At 42.3% G+C, this 27,808-nt stretch overlaps 1 protein-coding gene across 1 annotated transcript in view; it reads right to left on the reverse strand.

Moving 5' to 3' along the window:
• Positions 1-13,314, reverse strand: part of uxs1 (UDP-glucuronate decarboxylase 1) — a 45,884-nt gene extending 32,570 nt beyond the window's left edge. Inside the window, exons 1-4 of the mRNA XM_083777543.1 lie at positions 12,351-13,314; positions 6,684-6,711; positions 5,459-5,507; positions 4,399-4,442 (exon numbers count right to left, since the gene is read on the reverse strand). Coding sequence (XP_083633669.1) covers positions 4,399-4,442; positions 5,459-5,507; positions 6,684-6,711; positions 12,351-12,438 — 209 coding nt within the window. The 5' untranslated portion in view covers positions 12,439-13,314. The remainder of the gene's footprint in view (positions 1-4,398; positions 4,443-5,458; positions 5,508-6,683; positions 6,712-12,350) is intronic.
• Between the last annotated feature and the right edge of the window lie 14,494 nt (positions 13,315-27,808).

The raw sequence follows: 27,808 nt of genomic DNA on the forward strand, positions 1-27,808 counted from the left end.
AAATGAGGGCCATAATGCTTACACAAAGCACACAGCACTCAAGAGTGTTAAACAAACTACAGTCTTGTAAGTAATGTAATTCTAATGGACAGGAGTTATAGGACTACAGTTGACATTGCCAGATAATTGCAGCAAACAGCAAGGGAAAAATAAGCAAGAAAAAACAAAGAGAAGTCCGTACTTCTTTGTACTGTAGCTAAGAGCCAACTGTAAATGCAGCTGCTCAGTGATAAATGGACTTTCATTGAGTCCAACTAGATATGTTGCCCGGCACCGGGCCTACTTGATAAGGTGGGAACAATGAAAATCTGGAACGCATACTCAACCCCATTATATATGTGTTGTCATAGCAACCATTTTAACTGTCCCTTTTGTGCCCATATACGTATGGAGCTCTCTACTGTATTATATGCCCATTTATGGAGATCCTAGCCATATATGGGGCATATGGGGGGGGGGGGGATCGGCGGTTGTTGGAAAGTCCTTGTGCAGTAATTAACAGCCGTTTACTGCATTTCCCCAAAATGCAGTCAACATAAATTAGCCCTCCCAACTTACCCGTACCCCCCACGGTCAAATCACTGAAACCAGGCTTCAGGTGTGCAAGGCGAGGGGCCGCCATTACTTGTAAGAGCTGGAGTGGAGACCACCCGCAGAGACACTTTCCACCATCCAAGTGCCAATGCGGCACATGCTGTACATCTATCACATATTAATAATCCAATACGGTGCAGAAATAATGAAAATCCCATTTGGCTCCTAAAGGAACGCTTTGTAGCCAGTAGTGGCAGTTCCAAACTGCTGATTGTTATTTAAACGGAGTGGGGCAGCGTGCAATCCATTTACTTTTCTATCAGCATGTCCCCACCCCTCAATCATTTTCTCCCAACCTCATCTCTGGGAAATGAGATTTCCGTGCGATTTGTTCACAGTGCATGCTGAAGGCTTCTATAGTGCCGGCGGACAAGAGGTAAATATGCATTGTGTGTACAACTGTACATCTATTCTTAGAGCAGAATTGAGAGTTGATTCAAAGTGGGTTTGCGTGTATCCCATCCCATTATGTAACACCCAGAGAGTCTACAACCATTTCAACACTGCAAGCTTTGTCGACTGGCCTTCAGCAGCCAGCCCACCCACACCACCCTGTAAACAAACAATATTTGACACTAAGCTATGTACAGTAATGAGCATAGAATAATAATTGGCTCTATTTAGCCTGCAGGCCGGAGAGTTTCGCTTCTGTCCGCCTGTGAGTGTCAGTGTGTACAAGCAGCTAATCAACGGCGGAACCGATCGGATGAAACTTTTTAGGCACACTCCCAGTAGGCCAAATCCAGCCCACATATTTCCAATGGCCCTAATGGTGGTGCTATAACTGGCCACCTCACGTTTTGACCTGTAACTCTTTTCAGTACAATCGTGGAGACGTGCATCATGTCTGCCGACAACCATTCACACCACTGTTCTACATCCAGGGGTTTTACAGACACATAAATAAATATTTTGTATGCACTCATGTACACGTGGGCATGGGAGATTCAGAACCTGCAGACTCATCCCAACCCGTTGTTTGTCGAGGCACAAATGGACGAGGAGAGACATGATCGTTGAAATAGAGAAGTATGGCACACAATCCTGTCATCAGCTCAAGAAATAAAACAAGTCTGTTCTAAACTACAGCTGCTTTCACTGCTGGCAGAAAGAAGCCTGGTCAGAATGAACTATAAATATGTCACACCACCCAGTCTGACCAAGCACACTGTCCAAACTTTTTTTGGACAGTTAGGCCTGATTTACACTGGCATGGATGTAGCCTGAATCAGATCTGTGTCACTTCAAGTTAGAAATCCGATTTACTTAAATAAGTCTAAATGCAGACAGGTCACATTGAATCCGATTTTTTCAAATGTGACTTGAGTCACATTCAGAGGTGGTTTCAAATCGGATTTAAATCCGATCCGAGGAGATCTGTCTCAGTCTGAAATGCAACGACCAGATGAAGTGACCCAAGTAAGTCGCATATCAAACTATCCAAAACGTCACTTGCAGCGCGACCCGAGAGTATTTTAAGTAAACAAACAGGAGAGCGAAAAACAACCAAACGAGAGCAAAAGAAAGAAAACAAGAGCGAGGACAGAAAAGAGAGAAAACAATGGTGCAACACACATGTAGGGATGGGTATCGTTAGGATTTTTTCGAGTCCGGTACCGATTCCGGTTCTGCTTATCGATTCCGGTTCTTAACGGTTCCCTATTTCGGTTCCAAAATGATATAAAAGAGGTCAAATGTTTAACAAAAAAGCTCAATGTCAATTTAAGACATGTAATTCAGTTGAGCCATTTGTGGATAATATAGTAAAAAAATTAATGGTATAAACTTAAGGTCAATTGTTTTTCACGAAGCTTTTATTTTTAAGACTTTGATTTAAGACAGATGAATAGAGTATAGACCAACATCCTTTCCTTTAACAGTTGAGCCATTTGTGGATACTACAGTTACCTCTTACTACTACTGACAATGACAACAAATATGCCTGAGAGACTACACAACATAAACATCACTGCAACACAAAGTCAGAAATCTAGAAAAAAGTAAAAATATAGTCTCATGTAGTCTCATGTGGTGCACAGTCTGCATGGCATGTCAGAGCAGAGTGTATACTGTAAACTAAAGACATGTATAATGAATAGTATAACATCTTCTCCTTTATTGAGCCATTTGTGGATAATATAGTGATTCTTTTAAATGTATCTATATAATATCGATTCTGTTTTTACCCAGGGCAATAGTGTTGTAGGCTACTTCTCTTATTACCAATAACAAATAAAAGCATGTCTGAGATCTGAGAGCAACACACACACGATTGACTGTGTAAATTAACATCGCTAATGAAGGGGAGGGGGCAGCGCATCAATGGGGGATCATTGAAAATAAAGGCAGCTTGCATGCTGTGGTTTGCGACACGTGTCACTTCATTATGTCAGCACTACAGCGGACACTCCGGACAGACTGTGAAATCTGTACCAAAGTCCTGACGTCACTCGCTCATCCCCTGGGCCGGGTCGTAGAAGTTTCATATAAGAATTGTGGTCCAAAAATATACCAACTGTCTCAGCAACTGGGAGGTTTCTCTGTATCGTTACAACAGTCAGTCAGTCATATTTGATAGTCCGTTTCTAGCTAAAATGTTAATAATTCGGCGGCAGTAACATTAGAATTGTATCTCAGTCAGTTTATTCTTTATATCCATATGAGTCAAACCACCAGGATCATTTGTTTATTTTTGGAACACAATTCTTATTTGACGCTATATGAAAAGGTTATTGGAATTAGGATGTGAAATTACGTCAGAATTTGGCACTCGCCTGTCACTTTGGGGGATGCCTCCGTACAAACTAAACTTCTCGAAGTGTATACAGAAGCAAGGCCGTTTATGAGGACATTTCTCGCGGAATGGTAGAGAATGGCTACACACGGTTCCATCTGCAATGTCACATTGTTGTCGATATGTCGACGCAGGCCGGCTTTGGGTTGAGTTGTTAAAATCAGTCTGAACGCACAGAACGGATCTGATCTCTTGCAAACGTAGTGTGAATGGCCAAACAAAATCTGATTTGAATCGGATTTGACTTGATGTGACTGCAGTCTAAATCGGGCCTTAGAACATGTAAGCCTTAGAGATAATACAGCAGCTGAACGATCATCAGCGAGGGGCAAGGGCGAGCTGCACCTGGCAAGTTATAAACCTCCCCACACGCCACACCATTAAAAATCCCAGTGGAACTACCTGTATCATTTTGTTCGCTGGTGCAAAGAAAAACATACTTCTCAGTTCTCACAGAAATGTATAAAACATAAAGTCAGCGACTTATTTCTATTTAATTGTGGTGCATGGTCTTGGACAAACAAAACCTTACAAAGTGGCCGTGCTATTGTGCAACATTTAATAATAATAATAATAATAATAGTACATTCTATAAATAAGCCTATGGGTAAGTGATAAATTATGGCCCAGCATTCATTGTTGCCCAAGGCTATCCAACCGAGGGCCAACCAAACCTCTCTGTTTAAGTGCCAGGGACGTCATCCCGTATCTAAATCAGCTATGCACTGGATGCCATGCCCGTATAGACGTATAAAAAAAAAAAAAAAAAAAAAAAAAAACAAGCACTACCCCGTTCCTCCATCCAAACTAGCACTAACCGCCTCTTGAGTATTCTGACGGACGATGGGTGTAATTTGCTTTTTTATCCACATATCCAGCTGGTCTGCTGGGAAATGTAAACATTGCCCATTTTCCTACATTTCCAGATACATACTTAATTATATACACTGTATATAATTTATATACGGACAGACAGACAGACAGACAGTATAGCCATGTTGCATACAAACCTCAATTCCAGATCATGAATTTTCTCTCTGAGGGGGGCCACAGCCTATGGGTGAGACAAGAATTTAGTTTAGTTTATTCGCACAATAAAAACAGTACAAAAAAGGTAACATCAATAAAAGAGAAGTGTGTGCAGGACTGCAGGTGAGAAAAGAAACCCAGGGAGGGCTTATATGTGGTTCTCACCAAAGATAATATACAAATAGTATATTATCTTATAGTAGAGGTAGGATAAGGAGTCAGTGCTTCAGTTCAGGGCCCAGGGCTAACCAACTGAAGGGAGCCTTCAATAACGCACTATTCCGTCCATCCATTTTCTACTAGGAAATTCACATGTAGGTTCCACAAATGGTATAAAACCAAAACATGACCTGTGAATGGGTACTCTCTAAAGTACTTTGGTACGGTACATGGTCTATGGTAATGGTGTTTCAAAGCATTTGACACGACGGCGTTCAATGAGACAGAAATGTCAGGAGGCATGAATTGCCTGAATTAAGCTTCATAGATTTCTCTTTGAACTCTAAGGTCAACCAGATAGCTGACAGACTTGTTTAATAAGCAAATGCACCATTCAATAAGCTACCGTTATGATCCAGTAATTATGATTAATAGGGTGATAATGATCGGTTACATGCTAGCCGACTTTTTCCAATATTGTTTTCCTGTGTTCATGGCATGCATGCAAATGATCAGTTATGTATCTGACTTTTCAATTGTATATGCAATAAGAAAAAAGGGCAATACAGTGACGGTGGGTGGTCCAGGTCTTCCTTTCACTTTCACTGGCTTTCAAAGTCAAACAAATTCCAGCTTTAGCAGAACTTTATGTACTTTGATTTCTGCTAGAGCAGCCACTCAGAAAGAGCATCAATGGGACATACTGTACTGTGCGTACACATCCATCCTGAATGGATAAATTTGCCTAATAGTCCAAGAGTGTGCATGCGTGCATTTGTGTGTTTTGTGAGGCCCCAGGGATTGACATATAATGATCAGGGAACAAATCCAGGTCAAAAGGGGCGAAACCGAAAACAGATACTCTTGAACTCTTGAACTCACTTCATCAATTCTCTGGTCAATCTTCATCTCCCCATGTTCCTGTATCGATCTGGGAGAGCAATGAGAGCATCGGACAGAGAAAATAAACGAGAAGAGAAAATAGATAGTGGTGAAAAACTATGTCCAGATGGTAGCATATACCCCCTTGCCCCCTCCCCCCCCCCTTTTTATTGTGGTCGATAGATATCTGCTCTTTCATCGCTGTGAATCCATGCAGAAAAGCAACTATAATAATTTCAGCCTACTGCCAAAAACATGAAGCTTACTGTTACATTGGGTTGCAGTTCTCGCTCCACCCCTCGTCCTTCCTCTCATCTGCCATACCTCAATCATCATCAATCAATGCCCTCATCACATATTCTTGTCTGTTCTCCCTAGACGGACTGTGTTGTGGGATCAACAGCCCCTTACAGGTAATATCAAACAGATGAACCACTGCTTCTCACGATTCATCACCGCACAAAGACAGACACACACACACACACACACACACACACACACACACGCACACACACACACACACACAGCAGAGCTGAAATGATCAGCATTAGCTGAACGGGATCGTTCGGGATGCACACGCAGATTCGACACATCAAAGGTCCGACCCGACATGCGGAAACAAGTAACAACGGTCGGACTTGCGGTCGAACATGCGCTGCCCCCGTGCTTGCAGTTATGGTTAGGTTAGGGTTTGAGTTACGTTGTCGTTCTAATGACAGTCGGACCAATAGTATGTCGGAACTGAAGCCTGTAACCAGCTGAACTCTGAAAGTCGCACGCATACAGCATTCTTGCTCAATTGCAGAATCTTCCTACAAACAAGTGTGAGGTTAATAATGAGGGGAGAGGAAGACAACATTGCTGAGAATTTGAAGAACTCTGCAGTACTGCCAAGGCACGAGTTGGCTGACACTGTGGGATGATGGGGGGCAGAAGTAAACAAAACTTGTTTTTTAATCAAAACTTGTAACATAGGATAAGGGCTGGGTGATATTTGTGACTGGATACCTCGATATTATGTGATGATATTTTGTGTATAATTGTGCTTTCAGAAGATTTATAAACTAGGAATGTGGATATGATGACGACTAAACAGATAAAAGCATTCATTGATCATTTCACTCAGCTAGAAGAACCGCATAAGATTAGAAGATTAAATCAATTTAGTGTAATCCAGCCATTAAGATTTAAGACAATAATACAAATAGAAAGGAATATACCATACCTCATGTTTGTGTATGTTCCCCAGACAGCTGTAAGAGATAAAGGACAAATATAATGAATTTGTTAAAAACTGTGATTAATTTATTAACTATGGTTGTTTACTATGGAGTTTTTTGTCACCAACATGTAATGTATTAAATGAATCCATCAGGCACAAATTAATTTTAATTAATAAAACGTTTAACCATCTCCTGTGATTGGAGGTGGACAATTGATTGATTGAAAAGTTTATTAGACAATATAAACAGCAACAGAGTAGCACAGTCAAACACAAGGGGTAGGTCCTTGCTGCCTCGTTTCCATTTAGGCCCTATGCAATGCAAACAATTCATAGACATGACATGAACAATAACAACACAATTCCATATCATCACAGGTTAAAAACAACAAAGAAAATCAATATCATCACAGGAAAAAAACACTGTATATACAAGGAGGGGGAAAGGGAAGGGGGCTGATCCTTTCCTCTCTCCGTTGGGCCTGCTGAAAGGTGGTTTTTAAATTTTTCAGGCCTGTTTTAGGGTCAGGGTCAGGGCATTCCATGCTTGGGTGGGGGTGCTGAAGAAGAATTTACCCATATTTGTTTTGAAAGTGAGTGGTACGAGATCGTTGTTCTCGCTCCCTCTAGTATAGTGGCTGTGGGTATCGCTCACTTTTTTGAGGTAGTTAGTCAGGTATGCGGGCTCTGAGGGCAAGGTTGCATTTATTATTGTTCTGGTTGACAAGCAGTACTGCCGGAAGATCATAAGCACAGCATCTCCCCTGGACAAGAGGTGATACCACCTTGGAGGAGCTGTAGATAATATTGACCTGGACGTCAAATTCAGGCATTGCAGCTTTAATTAAGTCCCAAGGGAGCCAATTTAGGGAGTGAGTGAGTGAGGAGGAGGAGAAGAAAAGGGCAGAAAAAGAAAAAGAAAAAGGCACAGTAGTTTATGTGGAACAGAAGGATTGACAGGATACATGTGTGTCCTAGTTGTGTAAATGCCCACGGCTACACCACACGGGTACTCATAAAGCACCCGACCTCCCCCGTCTTTGCCAACAAGTCTCCAGGGCCCATCACTCACAGTAAGTCTCAACACACACACACACACACACACACACACACACACACACACACACACACAATAGCATTATGGCGTCTTTAACTAAAAATACATGGATGCACCTGGGACGTATCCTCAGTGATGTATCTCAAGGTCATCGGGGTTTCGGGTCTCTCAACATCATACCCCTCACTCAGGCGAGTGAGGCGACCCAGCCGGGGTGATCAAGTCCCGACTTACGTCCCAGTAGCTACCCTCGATCAGTCCCACTAGGGAAAAACCAGGGGCACACAATCCGTTGGAACTACTCCAGAACTACTCTGCCAGGGCTGGGAGGTACATTTGTGGCGCATGGAAGGACTAGGCTCTGTGGGTTGTAAAAATAGAAAATCTAAGAATTTCCATAAAGATTTATAAGAAGTATATTGAATAAAGCAGATCTGCGCAGTGCACATATATCATGTTAGTGGGCTTCTCCCATTCAACAGCACCAGATGCAGAGAGGAGCACATAGGCCTAATTTATGCCTTGTTGCATAGAGAGGAATAATCTGCCAATATCGGCCAAAATCCTTTTTTGCCCCGAGCGCTAATAATCGGTCTATCCCTAGTATCAACACACACCAGTTTGATTATCTTGGGTAACTACAAAGTGGAAACAAACCAATCAAGATAAAGTTTAGACAAACAATGTATGACACAAATTTGTTGCCCAGCTAATATGCTGTATTATCATGCAAATAATACAGCATATTAGCCAAGAATATTATAACCAAGAAACAATATTGAGGAAAACATGTTGTTGGTCATGATCGTTGGCAATAGAGCACCGAAGTCTGACGTCAATATCGGTAGAAGGCGCAAATCCACGGGTTCATGTACTTTTTATTTGCATTGTAATCCTCATAGGGGGATTTTAGATCGCCTCATATAAGAACTGTGTTTGAAAAATAAACAAATCATCCAGGCCGCTTCAGTCATATGGATATGAAGAATCGACTGACAGAGAAAACGCTATTGTTACTGCTACTGAATTAGTTACATTTTCGCTAGAAACAGACTGCATCATATATGAGTGACTGGCAGACACCTCCCTGACAATAACGCAGAGACATCTTGTTTATTTTTGGACCACAATGCTTATAGTAGACGATATTAAGATCACCCCATGTTATTCTCCATAGAGAAATGACTTCCTTGAAGCGAGTGACGTCAGGACTTTGGCGCTCTATATCTTATCTTTAGTCTAATGTCACTTAGATCCAAAAGTCTAAATGGTCATGTTTTCTTTATCATGATCAGTCAATGAGGAAGCAACTAAAGCAAAACAAATACCACAATAAGGAAGGATGGGAGAAAAAGCAATAATACAAATACATGGTATGATTCAACTCCCTTGTCCAATTTTATATTCATGGGCAGCCTAATGCATGCAGGTAACTAAGACTAACTGTCCTCATTACCACTGTGCCCATCATAACTAATTCAACTGGGGATTGCACAAAACCAGGCCAGAACTATAACCTGAACTGTTGTTCATCAACATAACAAATGACCATTCAGCCTTTAGCCGCTATGGGCCCTCGAGGCCACTTGGATATAAGCAGGTCAAATAATCTATAAATCATGCTGCACCTAAGTAATCGTTTATTACATACTAGTTATTTAAAGAGGACATTTCAATGCCGTTATTGTATACATTATTACGGTCCTTTTTATAAAGGTTTTTCTTTAACTTAAAAAACACATGTTCTGAGCCTGTGTCATCTGCAATGATAAATTGCATAATGACCCGTTCTTTCTTAGCCAACTGCTTCACAATGTTGCAATCAGCCCATCAGGAGAAAAGACCATTCCATTTTCGAGTCTGCTAAAGTTATTTGTTTTATCACTTCCTTCCAATTTCCTCATGTACCCTATATTAGTTTTCTATCGGATAGTCCATCCTGATAGTATAAAATTGGTATCCCAGATTCCCAACCTGAAAATGCATTCTCTTTACTGAAGAGCGAGAGAGAGCGAGAGAGAGAGAGAGAGAGAGAGAGAGAGAGATATGGAGGAGGGATTCTAGATTAACAATTTTCGTACCATAATCTGATCTATCTATAGATAGATCGATCTATATCCAATAATGAGTGGTACTGTACATGTGAAAACAACATCCATATCGCACCGGAGCTCAGAGCATGTGCACTGTTTCAAAGGCTTGTTTCAAAGGCTTCTTACAGAAGCCAATTTGAGACAAAACACTGTGTGCGCAGAATGATTGAGGTAACAAAATGGCTAATCCTTTAATAGTTTCTTGAATGAAGCAGGCTTTTTTTTTTACCATCTTTTGCCTTTTCTACTTTATTTTTCTGGCCAAATCATAATGGTATGTATATTTAATGGCCTCTGTGACCCTGATGGATGCGGAGATGGTACAATGTTCTGGTTGTCATCATTTAGGCCATTTCAGACGGGGAGCGACTGACGCGCCTTGGCAACTCATTTTCAATGAGAGCTTTCACACTACTCATCCCGCGCCCCCTCGTGAGCAGACGTGTCGCTGATCCAGGCGAAAACGCCTGCGTCACTCGCGCTCCGTCTGAAGCGGCCTTTAGTCTAACCCCTGACAAATAGTGAGGAGACATTGGAAACTTGTAACAGCTCACAAAATAATAGATATTTGAATCAAAAGGTTTCATGTTTTCATGATTACATAAATGTGAAAGAAAATTGTGATTACTTCTGATTAATTGGCGGCATCTTTCAAATGTGTTTGCAACTTTGCATTCGATTTGTGAATGTCTGCACAATTTAACGTGAACTTTGTATTGCAAACTCAACCAGGAAAAAAGGAAGAGAGAATGTCAATGGAAAAACAAAACACATGGTGAAATTCATAGGTTTGATTTTGAAATAGTCCATCATTCATTATGTCATTAAATCAACCACAAATTCCAGCACTGATTGGGGGAAAAAACCTGACTGATTTATAGCAATCCTCCAATGCCATTAAAAGATGGCTAATTTTTTTTGTATAAGTGTAAAGTACAGCACAAATACGGCAGAATAATGCACCCCTCATTTAGCTGGTAGGAAGATACACTGTTTAGTTATTAGTGGAGAACTTAATATTTGATGTTTAGGTTAATTTCTTTTGTACAAAACCACTGGTCTGACAGACATGAATCATCCAATATTAGGAGTGAGGAAATGTATTGTCTGTACTCCATTTAATAGCCCCATATGTGACCTACCCCTTCTCTCTAGCTCAGAACTCAAGTCACACGGTATTTACATCCAGCATAGGCAACAGTGTAAATGTAAAGCTAGTCCAGAGTTTCGTTTGTAGGTCTCTAAATGTTTTGATGAATTGAACGAGGTGGACCTTCTTGTAAACAAGTGTAATGCTTAATTGGGTCTTCCACTCACAGTTAAAAGTCTTTGTATTGAGTTTGTGCTTGAAATGTACTGTAATTCTGCAAACTGTTGAGCAGGAACACGCTTGCCTGTCATATGATATTGTACAGTACAGTCAGTCGCTCTGATACAGTGGCAGACAATCATCATGTCATGGTTATCATTCAATATGCTTATGCAGCTATATCACAACATATAGTAAGGTAGACATGAAATGAGGATAGAGAGGTGGAGTGACACGCAGCAAAGGCCGTCGGGATCGGGACTCAAACCTGTCAGGCTACATTGGAGCCTTCCATGCCTAGGTGCCCGGACCGCTAGGAGTAGGACAGCAGTCCAGGCCAGCTTTCTGTAAAGAAATCCTGTGCACTGTGTGCAGGTGAACATTTTTTTAAGTGTTGAAGTTTGGAAGCGCTCGTTTTCAATAACGCAACGTGCTGCTGCCTCCTGCATTATGATTTCAAAACAGGTTGTACGCAGGGCCATTGAGTGATTTCCAACGAGCGCTTCCAAACACTTATTTATCACCTGCAGGAATTTATTGACAGAAAGTAGCTCATGACATGTCTACGGTGAAACAAAAACTTTGCAGATAGAAAGAATAATTCAATTATTTCTGTTTGGATGTATGGGCTGTCAATGGTTGGTGTTGCAACTCCAGATTCAACATATATAAAAAATAAAGGAATAAATCAATCTAGTGTTGCCAAATGCGGCTAATATCATATAGGTGCCATTCAGGCACCTGATTGTGAGCACCTGGGGGTACTAGACGCTCACAACAAGAGTAGATCAGCAGATTGTAGCTGGCAAAGAAGAACACTGTAACACAACCTACTCAGCTGTGCTTGCTCATCCCATAATTGCACGTGCCACTTACAAATGGGGGCATGGGGCAGGGGCACAATTTAGGGGAATAAACAGGCCCCAAATGGATAAACGTTGTTGCCAAGGAGCTGTTACAGAAACATACAAACATTTCAAAACTTGTTTGTTTGTTTTTACACACACACACACACACACACACACACACACACACACACACACACACACACACTTTGTCACAATCTCCAATTAAGTGTTTTTAATTGTAATCATGTACTCATCATATTACCCAGAATAGCTCAACTGTCATAACTGACTTTCAATTAAGAGGGTTTGAAGTGTTAAAGATCCATGAATGGGTCGTACTGTCACTCTCGAAAATGTACTTACAGGCAATGTAGGCTATCAATGCGAGGGCGACGAGGAGCTTCATCATTCTTCTGTTTAATCCTGATAGCATCCAGACGATCCGCTTCATCCTCTACATTTATAGTCTAGAATCACCCGCCTCCTCCTCAGTCATGTCCAGGGCAGGGTTCATTCGTCACCGTTTAAGATTATCTTGATTTATTAATAATAGTGTATGTAGTCAATGGAAAAAAATGCAACAACAAGCTGCAGACAAGACATGCAAGCTAGCCGCGGCTGCTACGTCAACAGTGGACAGAGGCAGTCACAGTCATACGTGGCTAGCGCTACACAGGTAGCAATCTGATCAGGTGGCTAGTACAGCACTGTTGTGCTAACGTTAGCAACTCGCCATCAACTTAGTGTTTGTTTATAAGTGCCATTATGTTCACAGACGTACGGTAGCTATACTGTGCAGAGCTCTGACTGCAACCCATTAGTCATCGTTAACGCAGTCCGATAACGTAATAGTCCATTCGGAAACCACAATGCCGAGCGACTGACAACCAAACATTAGCGGCTAGCTCTCTAGCAGTGACAGCTGGGTGTTTTATTGCCGTTCATAATTGTTTGCACACCAAACAATAAAACATGCGAGTTCCGGGGTTATAGTAGTAAAGTAACTCGCAACCAAACGAACGTTCATCTTATCCACGGAGAGACGCGCACGTTACAGTATAGTTTCTTCTCTGCTGGGCCGATCGAGGTAGTGGTACTACAAACAAGACGAGCGACCATTCCTAGCTCGATTAAGCATCCTGCCCTGCCGCTACTAGCCTGTAATAATCAAAACGGTACACACATGACATGACAAATCCCCATCACTTTTTTTACTTGGCAAATAATCACTGCTGCGATAAATCCAACCTCAATCGATTATTGTCTTATTCCTAAGAGCGAGTACGTTTGTTTAGGCAAAACTGTCGTCTGTCAAATTGCGTGTACATTCGCCGAATCGCCGTGTATACAATGGTTCATTCATAACCCTCACGAATTTGGGTAATTTTCCACATGCAAGACAATGCGTGTGTGTGTGTGTGTGAGTGAATGAGTTGAAAAGTGATGGCAAAAGCTATTTGAACTATGTATTAATAATGTTGAATATGGGAACATGTCCAATGTTATTTAATTTGCCCTATAATTACATTTACATACACCGGTATGTAATCGGTTGTAGAAGAGACACCGACCGATTTACAATCACTTGTATTATTTATAGCCCTCTTGACTTACACAAATAATTAACATGCAGTTAATGTTGCTCTAAAAGGCTATAGGATATTTGCACATTTCTAGACCTATTTAATACCGAATGGGCCACATTTTCAAATATACATAAGAAAAGAAAAGAAAGAAAAAAGCATAGCCATAGCCGTCGTCACTGATGAAGTCATCACATTTGGGCAAGTGGCTATGGCCGAATTTAGCTCAAGGAGTGTTTTTCGTGCAAAACTAATGCTTGCAATGGATTCAGAATCATGAAAACCCCCTAGTTTGACACGTCACATGCATAATTAAAATTAACATTTTGCCTAAAGTGCCCTGTGAACTGAACGGAATTAACTTCTAAATTTGCGTACAAAAGAATGACGGCCATCTCTATCCAATGCATCTATTTATAAACTCTTATTTATAAAGCAGTTTTAAGGATGCACGTTATTATTATACGTGTCTCGTGTCTATGGTGTCTGGACTCTAGCTGCATCTCGGGGGGAGTGGTGTGCCAAGTTTGCCAACCATTTCAGTGCGATCCCAAACGTTGCGTCATGGACACAGCATCAAAATCCCTGCAACTGCAAATATGCAAATTGAGGCCCAATCTCAATTGCCTCCCTCAAGCCCTGAACCCTCATTGACTTTAGTGACATCAAGTGCTTGAGCGTGAGAGGCTGCAAGGGCTCCAAATTGTTGTAAAAGGAATGGGACAGCACTCACAGCACTTTGAAGATGAGTCCGCCATTCATGACACTTAAAAAAACCTGTCCTTATTCACAGCCAGTGCTTTAAACATATATGTAACCAAAAAGGTGTAGGCTGAAGCCGAGGCTTTATTATGCCTACCCTATTTGAAGAGTAACTTTACAAAACAAAACTGCATAGAGCTTTCAACAAAAATAAATTCAATATAGGCATCAGCAGATTTTAGCATTAGATAACCCAGAATACAGAAATATGCAAGTTTTCATGTCCATCTCTGCTTAGCCTATTAATATTATGTCTTAGTATTTAAGCTGATCTTTTTATTATTCGTTTTGTACTATACACTTTCCTGTGTATAAATGGTGCATTTATATAGCGCCTTTATCCAAGGCGCTTTACAGAGATTGTGCATTACATTCACCCATTCACACACACATTCATACACCGATGGCACCATGCAAGGCACCAACTAGCACATCGAGAGCAATTAGGGGTTCAGTGTCTTGCTCAAGGACACTTCGACGGTGGCTCTGGGGGAGCCCGGGTTTGAACTGGTGACCTTACGGTTACCATCCAGCCACTCTACCCCTGAGCCACCGCTGCCCCCTGTGTGATAGGGGTTGTAATATTATTGATTATAAATTGCATTTCCATATTCTTTTACTTTGCTCAGTCATTTCTCATCATGTTTCCCTTATTATTATTATTCAATATATAGTATCCTAGTATCCTTCAATTTCGTCTCTCTTTGAACAGTGAGAATGCACTATTTCCCTTATTTCCCTTATTATTATTATTATTCAATATATAGTATCCTAGTATCCTTCCATTTCGTCTCTCTTTGAACAGTGAGAATGCACTATTGTTTGTTGATATTCTAACCACGATTCATAACTAATTTGCATCTTTAAATGAATGACATGCGGAGGATTCCTCTAGCTGTTGCCAGACCTGGACAGACAGGCGTGGCCATTTTCGGCTGTCTGCCGGCATCTTTTCCGGGTTTTTAGACAGCTGGTGAATGGAAATGAAGCTCCACCCACGAGGCAGAATGCCGCTGGGGCATTCCCGGAACGTTTCCGGGAGTCTGGCCGTCGTGGCATGTAGCCGCTGGGTGGAGCTTCTTTTCCCTCCACCAGCTGTCTAAAAACCCGGAAAAGACGCCAGCAGACAGCGGAAAACGTCCGCGCCTGTCTGCCCAAGTGTGTAAACACTGACTGACCGATTTCAAATGGGACAGCCCACAAGCCCTTGCAGACTTCACATGAACGCGCAGTGAGGGCTCATTGAGTCAGCAAGGGAGCATATTGGAATTGGGCCTCAGTGCTTCGGTAACGGTGCACAAACACATAAGATGCAGATTACTTTCTTGTTGGGAAGGGCGACTGCAAAAGCATATAGCGCAGTTCTATGGGAAGGATTTAGAAATTGACAGTGTCATGCTAACACTGCATCGTGACATGTTGGTTGACATGGCAAAGCAAAAAGGACATGCACTGTCTACTTTTCACGATGTCGTGGAGTTCTTAAAACACCTTCCTCATGCAATGAATGGTACGTGAATAAGCGACCGCCACAATTACGCCACAATAGACATTCATTAATTCTTTACTGTTGATCATTGATCATGCTGAAATGAATTGAAACAGCTGAAACAAGTCATGAGTGAATCATGTGTTCGTTGTGAACTGAAATCGTACCACTGTGTTTATTAGCAAACTGTAAATATAATAAAGTATACCAAACAAAGGGGAAAAAAAGTAAGTTATAAACGAAAGTTCAACTGAGAGGTGGAACGAACAGTCACCACCCAACTCAGTTCCCCTAATCGACCCTCGGCCCTGCTCCAACCAGATCAGCGCATCTCACGTCTGGGCCCCTTAAAAGGGTGCCTCCTACTTCCTTGTCTCACCTATGCCTTCCGTTCAGGTCAACCCGCCACCTCCCCGCCACCGCCCAGCAGCAGGCACCACCAGGACGACCCCACGGCGGCTGGGGGCTCCGGAGCCCCTGCCTTCCATCAGGCAGGATCCGATTCGAGGCTCCCGATCAGAGCCTCCGCTGGGACCCGCGCCAAAGCACCTGACGTCATGCCAATATGACTGCATTCATTCTCGACTTTTATCATGTTCCATTCATTCATTCATTCATTCTCAATGTAATCCCCTACTCGTAATAAACGTCAGTGCATTCATTCAGTCCTGTGTAGTGGAATCTCTCTAAAGTTGAAATGGCATTCATTCAGTCCTGTGTAGTGGAATCTCTCTAAAGTTGAAATGGCATTCATTCAGCCCTGTGTAGTGGAATCTCTCTAAAGTTGAAATGGCATTCATTCAGTCCTGTGCAGTGAAATCTCTCTAAAGTTGAAACATGTTTTTCCCCTGTAATAAATCAGCCCATTTTTACATTGTGTTTTTCCTGTAACTATATGTTGCATCTATTTGATGCTATCAGCATATAAAAGTATCTCTTCTAAAACATTTTAATAATTTCTCTCATCTTTACTCCATAACATAGGGAGGGCTCAGCCCCACTAGCCCATTGATACCAGCCATCCCTGATACTATTTTTAGACAAAAGATCAAATTAAGAAGACGATTCAGAGGAAGAGGGAAAACAAAGGAAAAATTACGAGAAGGCTTTCCTACTCCTAGTACTTTGAAATACAGTATGAGATGAATTTGGTTTGGCTGAGTGCCTGAGTTCCTCTGGCTTGGGCTTACAAGCTGCAAGCTATGCCAATTCCAATATCACGCCTTCTGAGCTCTTTTTAAATGCTTGATCCACACACAAAGGCAATAGCATTTGATGTATGTAATTTCTCTTTGCTTTTAGTGTCTGTCTGTCTGTCTGTCTGTCTGTGTGTGTGTGTGTGTGTGTGTGTGTGTGTGCGTGCGTGCGTGCATGCGTGCATAGCTACGCCTATTGATTAGTAGTCCTCAGTGTAGTTTTATCTCTGAATAGTAAGTCGTTAGATAATTCCTTATGAATGCAGAATGTTATTTAACAAAGTTATTACAAACTTGATTGATTGATTGATTGATTGATTGATTGATTGATTGATTGATTGAAAATGTATTAACAGTATGCATAATGGGTACATATCAAACAAAAGCACATAAAAAAACTGTTACTGTGGACGACACGATGATAAAGCATTACTGGGGCGGTGGTGGCTCAGGGGTAGAGTGCCTGGATGGTAACCGTAAGGTTGCCAGTTCGAACCCGGGCTCCCCCAGAGTTAATGTCGAAGTGTCCTTGAGCAAGACACTGAACCCCTAATTGCTCCTGATGTGCTAGTTGGTTAGCCTGGTTAATAAACCAGACCGAATCAGCCGTTGGCAAAAGAAAATTGCCTACCGGCGGATTTCGGTCTGGAGAGGCTCAATTGTACGCCCATTTCCTACACACGAAAACGTGTGCGCCCAATAGGGACACGGTATGCAATATGGGCGGGCTTTGGTACAGTGACGTTCAATGCTTGAGACATTTGACTGACAGTAGCTCTGACCAATTGCGTCAAAGAGAAAATGTTTCCCTGGAAATGAAATCCAAGCTGAGCCTCCCCAGACTAATATCCCGCGGATCTGTGCGATATTAGTCTGGTATATTAACCAGGCTACTAGTTGGTGCCTTGCATGGTTTCCGCTGCCATCGGTGTATGAATGTGTGTGTGAATGGGTGAATGTAATGCACAATCTCTGTAAAGCGCCTTGGATAAAGGCGCTATATAAATGCACCATTTACCACTTGGACTTGGGTCAGGGTCCACCATTTTCAATTCATCAGAAAATGTAGAGACATACAAATATACACTTCTATAACAAAAAACAGGAAATCATCATATAAAGAAATATACAGTAAGGGGAAAAGGGGGTGGGGGGGACTCAATTTAGGAACTTATGGAATCATTAAGATCAACCCATATAGTATACAATCCCAAAATAACTAAGATAGAAATGTTGAGTATGGGTCCCCAGCATGTAGAAACTGCCGGATGCTAACTTGCATATGTTGAGCAAATTTCATCATTGGCATAATATGTGACCATATCATTAACAAGGAAAAAACATCAAAATTTCATCATGCTTTAAGTATAGCATGTGACATGTCAAACTAGGGGGTTTTAATCCATTCCAAGCGTTCGTTTTGCACAAAAAACACTATACTATATTGTTTGATCAACATTTCAACAATCAATAGTATATTTTATTAGGTTGGTCTTGACAGGATATAGCCTAATTTGAAAGTAACCTCTCTAACTTATATAGGTGTATAAGTTAAAAGGATCCCTGGCTATTAAGACAAGTATGTCTTAAAAAGACTTAAAACATTATACATGCCCTCTATAATTTCAAAGCCATAAATAAAGAATCTTTCACTCAATATAACTGCTCCTGTCGCAAGTTGATGATGCCATATATGAATGTGTGGTCCAGCCCTATGGAATATATGGAATGCACATGCTAATAAAAAGTATTTACAATATCCCAAACCTTTTTGGCCATGCACCCCTGTTACCTCCCGACCTAGCTGATGCACCCCCCCCCCCCCCCCCACATGGAAATATAAATTGCATAAGCTATCTAGAGACATATATTTCCTTTTTATCTACAATATGAACCTGAATATTGGGTGCTTGCACATATGCACACATGGCATCAACGCATGGTGTTGTGTGCAGGCGCCCTACACTCTGTCTTTCTTTTATCATTTACTTTTTAAGAGCCTGCCCAGGGACTACAGATGAAATTTAGCTTCGGCTAACTCTGGCCCATTTACATTGATGTGAAAACTGACATGTTGATTAATGAGCTTTGTCCCTGTCAAATAAATAAATAAAATAAATAAATGGCATAATATATGCAGCATAGGCTATATATGCTGCATTACTTTCCATATATTGGCATAATATGTTAATATATTTAAAATAAAACCATAGCACCACCATTAGACATTTCATGTCGCGCAACCCCTATAGAAGGCGTACACGTACCACAGTTTGGGAACCACTGGGCTAGAGAGACCATAATGGGCATATGACATCATCAACTTGCAACAGGAGCAGTTCCTATTCTCCATATGCAGACCACGGCCATCTTACCATATAAGTTAATGGCAAGGTGATAGACCTAGGTGCCACTTCCAATGGCAGCCCATTCATCCAAACAGAAAAGTCCTATCTGATTGTATTAAACAACATCAAACTCAAATTGGCAGCTGCACGGAAAGCTTGAATTATTCTCTTTCTATCTTCAAAGTGTTTGTTTCATAAAAATCCACTGTAGACATGTTATGAGTGTCCTTGCAGGTGATTCTTTTTCTAAGTGCTGGAGTTTGGAAGTGCTCGTTAGATATCACTCTACCACCTGTTTTGAATTAGCACATAATGCAAGAGGCAGCAGGACATTGCTTTACAGAAAACGAGTGCTTCCAAACTCTGATGGAAACAGAGTTTCTATCTTGTTTTTATTATTTTATTTTAGTTGTAGAGGGCAAGTATATGTTTTAAGGCATATTTGTCTTATTAGTCATGACTCATGACTAATAAGACATCCATAAGACATGGGGATCCCTCATGAGTCATGGGATCCTTTTAACGAGACATATTCTTGGCAAGAGTGTTCTCTCGTTTTCCCACTCAAATTATTCCAATAGAAAACTGTTGCAGGTTGGGAAACAATATCCCTTTGAATTATACTCCTTACACATTGATTATTAGTGAATGTAATCACTGTGACTCAATAAAGGGCATATTACCAATATGTATGAGGACTCAAATTTGGAATATGGCTAATATGGTTTCTAGTCTTTTTATAGCACCATAGCCTATTGCTCACTCTCTCGCGCGCGCGCTATCGCTTAATTGCTCTCTCGTGACGTAAGGGTTGTCCATAAAAGTTGTCCATAAAAGCTTGCTTGATAATAATTTAAGAACGCACTCTTTTGCACAATGTTGTCACTATAAGACTAGTTTCATAATCGAGTAGGGCCAGTAGGCCTATATGATGCAATGAAAGGTTGTTGGAGAGATTGGAGAACATGACACGCGGACCGTTCTTGAGTTGACACTTAAAGTTCCAATATACCTTGTCGAACAAAGAAGTGGTATTATTAATGTAAGATTCCTGCAAAGATTTTTGTAATCAAGTAGATTATGCCCGTGAAGGCGGTCAACAAAGAAAACAACAAGTCATGATACAGACGGTAGGCTGGTGTGCTGTGCCTGTGGTGGGCACTTCCAATGAGGATCGCTCTATAAGTCTATATCATCCGTTGGATTTGTGTGGCTGTACATTGGAGATGCTGAAGCTTACGCGCGCGCCGTTACGCGACGGGTACAGAGAGAAGCGCCGCGTAGCCTTCTCCAGGATTGCCTTTAACCATTTCGAGTAACCAAGTCATAAATACACGCCTGTGTTTGCACAATGGCTTCATTGTGTTTTATATCAACTGGGAGGAGATGCCAGCAGCATGATCGCAACGTGAGTAGGGATTGTTCAATATCAACATCTACATCTGAAAAGCAGGTTGCATGTTGCTGGGGTGCGAAGAAGCATGGATAAAGACTTGAAAAGTATAAGCGTCAGAATCACTACGAGCCGGGAACAGACTGCATGATCTGGACGATGAAAGTAGCCTACAGTAGCGTGGACGCAGTGCGCGCATGCAGCCAACACGCCGCCAAAACTTAACAGCCTGAGCAAAGACAAAGACATTTCTAATGAATGAAGGATTGCAGGATGTTTTCAGACCGGCTGATCTGAACAACAGCTTCAATGTAAGTGATGGCCGGGAATGGCGGGACGACATGCAAATGGACAGAGGAACCATCTCTCCGGCTGGGTTCATAGTGCTGTCCGTGGTGCTGGGCTTAATCATGACATTCGGTTTTCTCAATAACTTCATAGTGCTGCTTCTGTTTTGTAAATTTAAGACGCTGCGCACACCGGTCAACATGCTCTTGCTGAACATAAGTGTCAGTGACATGTTGGTGTGTATGTTCGGGACCACACTCAGTTTTGCCTCCAGTATTCGGAAAAAGTGGCTGCTGGGTGCCATGGGCTGTAGTTGGTATGGTTTCATCAACTCTTGCTTCGGTAAGTTTCTAAGTTTACGTTCTTGTAAATTGTATTAGAAACGTGTGTGTGTGTGTGTGTGTGTGTGTGTGGGTGGGGGGGGGGGGGGGGGCAGAAATAAGGGTAATACATGGCTGAATATATATATATATACCCCACCCCACCTCTACCACAATAATCTGTTCTCCCAAATGTAGATTGTTTTAAAGTAGCCTATAGCCTACATGTCCCCCAGTTGCAAACTTTAGATGTCAATTAGCCAATCAGGGTGGAATATGAAAAATCTAACAGATGTGTCATGATCAGATGACTATAGAGATCATGTGTGCGACTTTCTGAAATTTGGATAATATCTTTATGAATAATATTTATAAAAAAAATCACACCCATGTGAACTGAGCGGTGCAACTATACTTTTGTTGTAAATAGTTTCTGTACAGTACAGTTTTATTGTTAGTGATAGTTCTATTGTTATAGTGCTCAGTGGGCTGCTCAACAGTGCCACTTTAGGTCACCCAGCGGTATTGCAGCTGTTCATACCCCAAACAGACAGACAAGGGACATAGGGACACACAAAGCCAGTCATTGGAGTGGTGGGCACCGCTCAAATAGTGGCCTATAGTGGAAATGTGTGTGCCAAATGTCAGGGAAATTGCACGCTGTGTTCTAGATTTGAGGCATTTTGTTCAAAACGGAGCGCTCCTGCAATCTTAACCAAAAAGGTGCCGCAGAGGTGTGCACAGTGTCCTTGAAGTGGATATACAATTAGACAGGTTTTATAATAATTTGAAACAGTATAAATATTGGGCCTTAAATGTACTATAACTAAGGCCCCTCATTTGTAAAAAATAAATGTACATAAAATAAATAAATTCACTAACCTTAACCCTAAAAAAAAAGGTGTCCAGTGTTGTCAGGCTATAATGCATGTGGTATGCTCTCTGTCCTGTAATGTAATGTTAGTGAGACACACGCAGGCAGGCAGGCGACCCAATCACGCACAGTGAGCTCCACAAAGATGCGCATATAGCCATTTTCCTTCATACTTTATTTAAAGTCCATTTGTTTAGCCAGTTCACACACATAATGGCGCACATATTGTGACATTATAGAGGCTGTGCATATAAATGAGATTGCAGTATACTAGTCAGCTGTAAACTGACGACATTTTACGCTTCACCGGCACGTTTCACCATTCTAGCGCTCCTTCAGCAGCCTTTGCTCACAGACCAGAAACGCAAAAATGGTATTGATCCCAGGATGCTCATGGGTTTCTCTCGAGACAGACTGTTGACTCACGCCGTTTTTCCTTTGTTTTGTCAATGGGTTCCCAGATTAAAGTAAATGAAAAAACCATGTGTGCGCATGCACGCCGCCTACAGGACTAAATGTGGGAGAAAATGGCAAACATTTAGAAGTGGAGAATGAGATACATGTAAAAGTAGAAAAGTAGATGGTTTCTTTTTTTTAATGGCAAGTTTGAAGATAATTGAAGTTATGGACAACTGGTGTGCTATGAGTTTGTAGTCCACACACATACGGGCTGGCTGGGGCCTGGCTTCAATTATAGTAGAGAAGATGGGCGATTCTCGATAAAGTAAGCAGCGCTTCTGGGGGCCAAGCAATAGAGCGGTTCGGATGACGTATTATTAGGCAAAAATCTGAAGGGATTCTAATCTATGGGAACACTATGTACAAAAATGTCTTTCGCATATAATGTCCAGTCATCCGATCGACTTCACACAGCAGATGTATTACTGAGGACCCAAGGGAGTGCAGTTTGTCAGTGTGAAGTAGATTGGATGAGCTGTTCAACACTGCAAGCCACCCTTCCATCGGCCTGCTCCTGCTCCGAATGTGCCACTGACCTAACTGCATGCAACAACTCTGGGAGCCAAGCAATCGACCCATTCCAAATGTGTGCGTGTTCCAAATGGGCATACACTCCTAAACAGCTTATATGCCATGATGAATGGCATATATATATGTAGTCTATCTACATTCAAGGACTCTGTCTGTCTGTCTACTCTGTCTGTCTGTCTGTCTGTCTGTCTGTCTGTCTGTCTGTCGCATATATTGAACCGTACACTGGTAACTGGTGCATTGCCGAGTACCCAAGGGGAATGCAGTCTTGATCAGATGAGCAGTTCTCTACTATGCATACAAGTAGCACTTCTGAGGTGCCAACCAATTGGTGGCGCTGAATGGTGACGCTCCCTGACAATGTTGCAAGCAGCAGCAACACCTAGCAGCCAAACAATCTGCTTCCAAAGCGAGTGCACTAGTGCATACATGGGCAGCTGGCGGCCCGGGGGCCACATGCGTCCCCAGTCTCCCACCATCACTCAATGCGGCCCCGCAGGTTAATATCCGAACATTGGTATATTATTGATTTCTGCTAATTACTAGTGTTAAAATGTCTTTTTTATGACCAATGTATTTGTATTTAGTTCATAAAGTTAACATAACTATAACTAAATGCATTTGAAATTAAATAAAAATGTTACTTTTCAAGATCTCAAAAAATAATTCAGGATTTCAATTCAAATAATAGCAAAAATAGCGATGCGTTTTGAGCTTGTAGATCGGCTATTTTTGCTACAACAGTATTCAATGTGGCCCTCTGGAGTGAGTGTGGAAATAGTGGCCCTCTCCATCGTCAAAGTTGCCCACCCGGTGGGCAATGGATGTCAGATGGATCCACCGTTTCATTAGTAGCATTTTGAGAGGCATGCCAATCTCAGCCATCTTCCGTTGTGGCCCTGCAAGAGGCTATACTGCAGTATGGGTTAGCGCCCCAGCCTGTGTCCTCCGTGAGGAGGAAGCCCAACAACCCTCGGTGAGGCCTTTGGGAGGGCCATGCAAGCAGCAAGCGGAACCGCAGCACCATGACCCTGCGGAACCATTGCCCACCACTCCTGAATGAACTGTCTGGTGCTGGGACTCTGGCACAGGTCCTCGCTCTACTCCTGGTGAGAGCAGGAGTGGACCTGGTGAAACGTAGGAGGGCCCCGGCCAGGAGACAACCCACAGAGCCTAGTCCCTCCATGCGCCAGAAGTGTACCTCCCAGCCCTGGCAGAGTAGTTCTGTAGTAGTTCCAACGGATTGTGTGCCCCTGGTTTTTCCCTAGTGGAACTGATTGAGGGTAGCTACTGGGACGTAAGTCGGGACTTGATCACTCCCGGCTGGGTCGCCTGAGTGAGGGGTATGATGTTGAGAGACCCGAAACCCCGTTGACCTCAGGATACATCACTGAGGATATGTCCCAGGTGCATCCATGCAATGCTTTTTAGTTATACTGTAGCTGTCTTTGACAGGGCCTGTGTGTCTATGTGTCTGTCTGGACATAATCCCCCATTATGTGCATTACCTTTTTTCAAATGCAGGGCTGTGATCGCATTGAAACCTAGCCCAAATTTAGAAATCCTGTATGTCATAGATGACTGATGTCACAGACATTGGAGCCTAGTCCGAGATCCACATAGGAGTCATGCCGTTTCTATATCCACACAATTTTAATGTTTATACCATGCAGAAAGGAAACAGTGCAGATTTAGATTATACAGTAAGTAAGTACGGTAAGTAAGTAAGTAGCCTTGCCGAGCCCAGAGGCCCATAGTGCAGGAGCCTATCTCCGGTTTCTGTAGCGTGAGGCAGCTTGATTGAAGTACACCCCTGGACATGATGCTAGTATGTCGCAGGGAGATTATACAGAAGAATTTATTTAAAACTTTAATTCAGCAGTATTTTGACCTCTTTTAAATGACACATTCACAGTGTTGCATGGTATCCATAAATCAGGTTTTATAATATTATTTAAGTTCTTATTCTCATGATTGGGGTCTACTATAGCATTATTGAATGACAATGCAATCTGATATACTACACCTTAACTCATATCCTACAGTAGCATCCCTATTTTGCATCCGGTTTATACAAACACAAGAGCTTTGACAGTCCCATGGTAAAGCTAGAATTTAGATATAATACCTTACAAGATACTCACGATTTTACTGGCTCGACATGTTGGTGACACGATGCACAGCAAGTCATGTGCTTGTTTGAACAGTTCGGTTTGTGGCAGCAATGCTGCGTTATCCGTGAAGTGATGAAGCTGAAGCTGCAGTGGTCCTTATGAGTGTCTCTCTAGCCAGATCCCAACACCCAAACCCATTCTGAACGGGCACCCATTTTGGTGTCAGCATCATGTTATGCTTTAGCTATTTAAAAAATAGCAGATCTACAAGCTCATATCGCGCCACCGAGTGGCGCGATACGAGCTTGTAGGTCTGCTATTTTTTGAAAAATAGAAAAAAGAACGACTGACATTTTTTTTAATCTGATCTCAGGTCAGAATGGGTTCATCAGGACCAGTGTGTGTCCGGCGGAAACCACGTATGAATCTGATCTCAGGTCAGAATGGGTTAAAGAATGGGAACGTTCTGGCCTGGGCCGTGGCTCAGCGGTCCAGGCACCTTGGCTGGTAATCCAGTCTGGCAGTGTGCCGCGGGTTCGACTCCCGATCCCGACGGCCCTTAATGCCTGTCATTCCCCCATCTCTCTCCCCATTTCCTGTCAGCCTACTGTCTGTCCCTCTATGAAAAATATAAAATAAAAGGCAGAAGCCGTAAAAAAAAAAAAGAATTGGAACGTTCCTCACTCAGTCAGCGTTATTTTGAAGTGACTGCAATTACCAATGACGTGTCGCACAGCTGGATAGCTGGGCCACTCCGCAGCCAACTTGTCACAATGACATGGAGGAACATGTACTGTACATATCACGCATTCAGCGCCAAATGCAAAGGAGACATCATCCACCTCATCAACGTTGCTTCTTCTTGGCTGCTTCCACCTTGTCCACAAGATTGATTTTCTAAAGACAAGACACAAACATGAAACACGTTTGTCAATGCATGCATTCATCATTATGTGTTTGCGTCTTTGTCTTTGAATAAGAAAATTATAAAGAAATCCTCTCACTCACTCTCACACACGCACTCACGCGCGCACTTGCACACACTTACTTTTATGGCAGTCCATCGATTGTCGACGATGATGTTGCTCCAAGTTTATGAGTTGATTATTGTGGTTGTGTCTTTCGCCTGTGCATATAGCCAGGTGGCTGCTCAGACAGATGCGTGTTCCGCAGACTTTTTCAAAGGAGGTGCTGGGGCAGCAGGCAGCAGTGGTGGTGGGCCGTCGTGGTGCCTCTGTGCACGCTGTACTCTCCTCTCTGTGAACTTCTCCTGAAGACGACTGATTCCCTGGTGCCAGGTAGAGCTCCAGGTGTAACGATCAAGAGCCATTGGTGGTTTGATGTCACACTTCAGGAGGGTTTTAATGCGGTCAGGAGTAGTATCGGTTACTATCGCTTTTTCTATACGCAGGCACGTACAATCGCACACACGCGCACACAAACACACACGCACGCACACACACACACACACAGTCACACACACACAGTTTAACAATTTATTTATTTCCACACACAGGGAAAGCATACAGGAACACCGAACACAAATATTTTAGGTGCAGTAAAGGTTACATTCACAAACTCATGGATATGTCCCCATGCCTCCACACACACACACACACACACACACACACACACACACACACACACACACACACACACACACACACACACACACACACATAACAGGGTTGACAGTTCATGTTCACTTAAGGATACACGTGGCTCCTCCTGCTCCACACAGACAAGCTGCCTATAACAGCCGAAACAGAACAGAATTTGGCACACAAGTCTAGTCATCTCTAGAATAGCAGTACCAAATACATTCTGCAGGTGGAAGTGTCTTGCAAATTGTAGATTGACACACGGAACACAATGAAAATCCATCTCTCAGTTTTATCTCAGACAAACACAAAAGGAGTCTCTCCCTTGTTTCGGAAGCACAGAGATGATGAATATTTAAGATGGCATTACATTACATTCTTCTCACTTCCTTTGCCCATTTTGACTGTCATAAGCCTGCTTCTTCTAAAGATGCCCTTTCCTGATAACTATCAGTGGCGTGATTTGGTGTGTGTGTGTGTGTGTGTGTGTGTGTGTGTGTGTGTGTGTGTGTGTGTGTGTGTTTGCGCACGTGTGTGTGTCGGGGGGGGTTGGTGGCTGGGGCTGGGGGAGGTAATTGTGTGTGCATGAGGTGTGTAATTGATTTAAAACTACTCCGAACTACTCCTTTAAAAGTTATATTTACATCCTTAAAATCCTTATGCAGAGATTAAAAGCCCACCTTTAATTTACCGTAAACTACACTTAGCACGCAGCCTGCCAGAAGCGTAGTAACGGTATAGGCTTAAATTAATCGTCTAGCCTGCCAGAACCGTAGCCTACGTTTTCCAGGTTTTATATTCTTTAATCCATGTTTTGAGCCAAACAAACCGTTAGCTGCCGCTCGTTAGCATCATTTTGAAGA

This window comes from Protomyctophum parallelum, assembly GCF_964188405.1.
Source record: "Protomyctophum parallelum genome assembly, chromosome: 11".
In the NCBI taxonomy this organism is placed as follows: domain Eukaryota; kingdom Metazoa; phylum Chordata; class Actinopteri; order Myctophiformes; family Myctophidae; genus Protomyctophum; species Protomyctophum parallelum.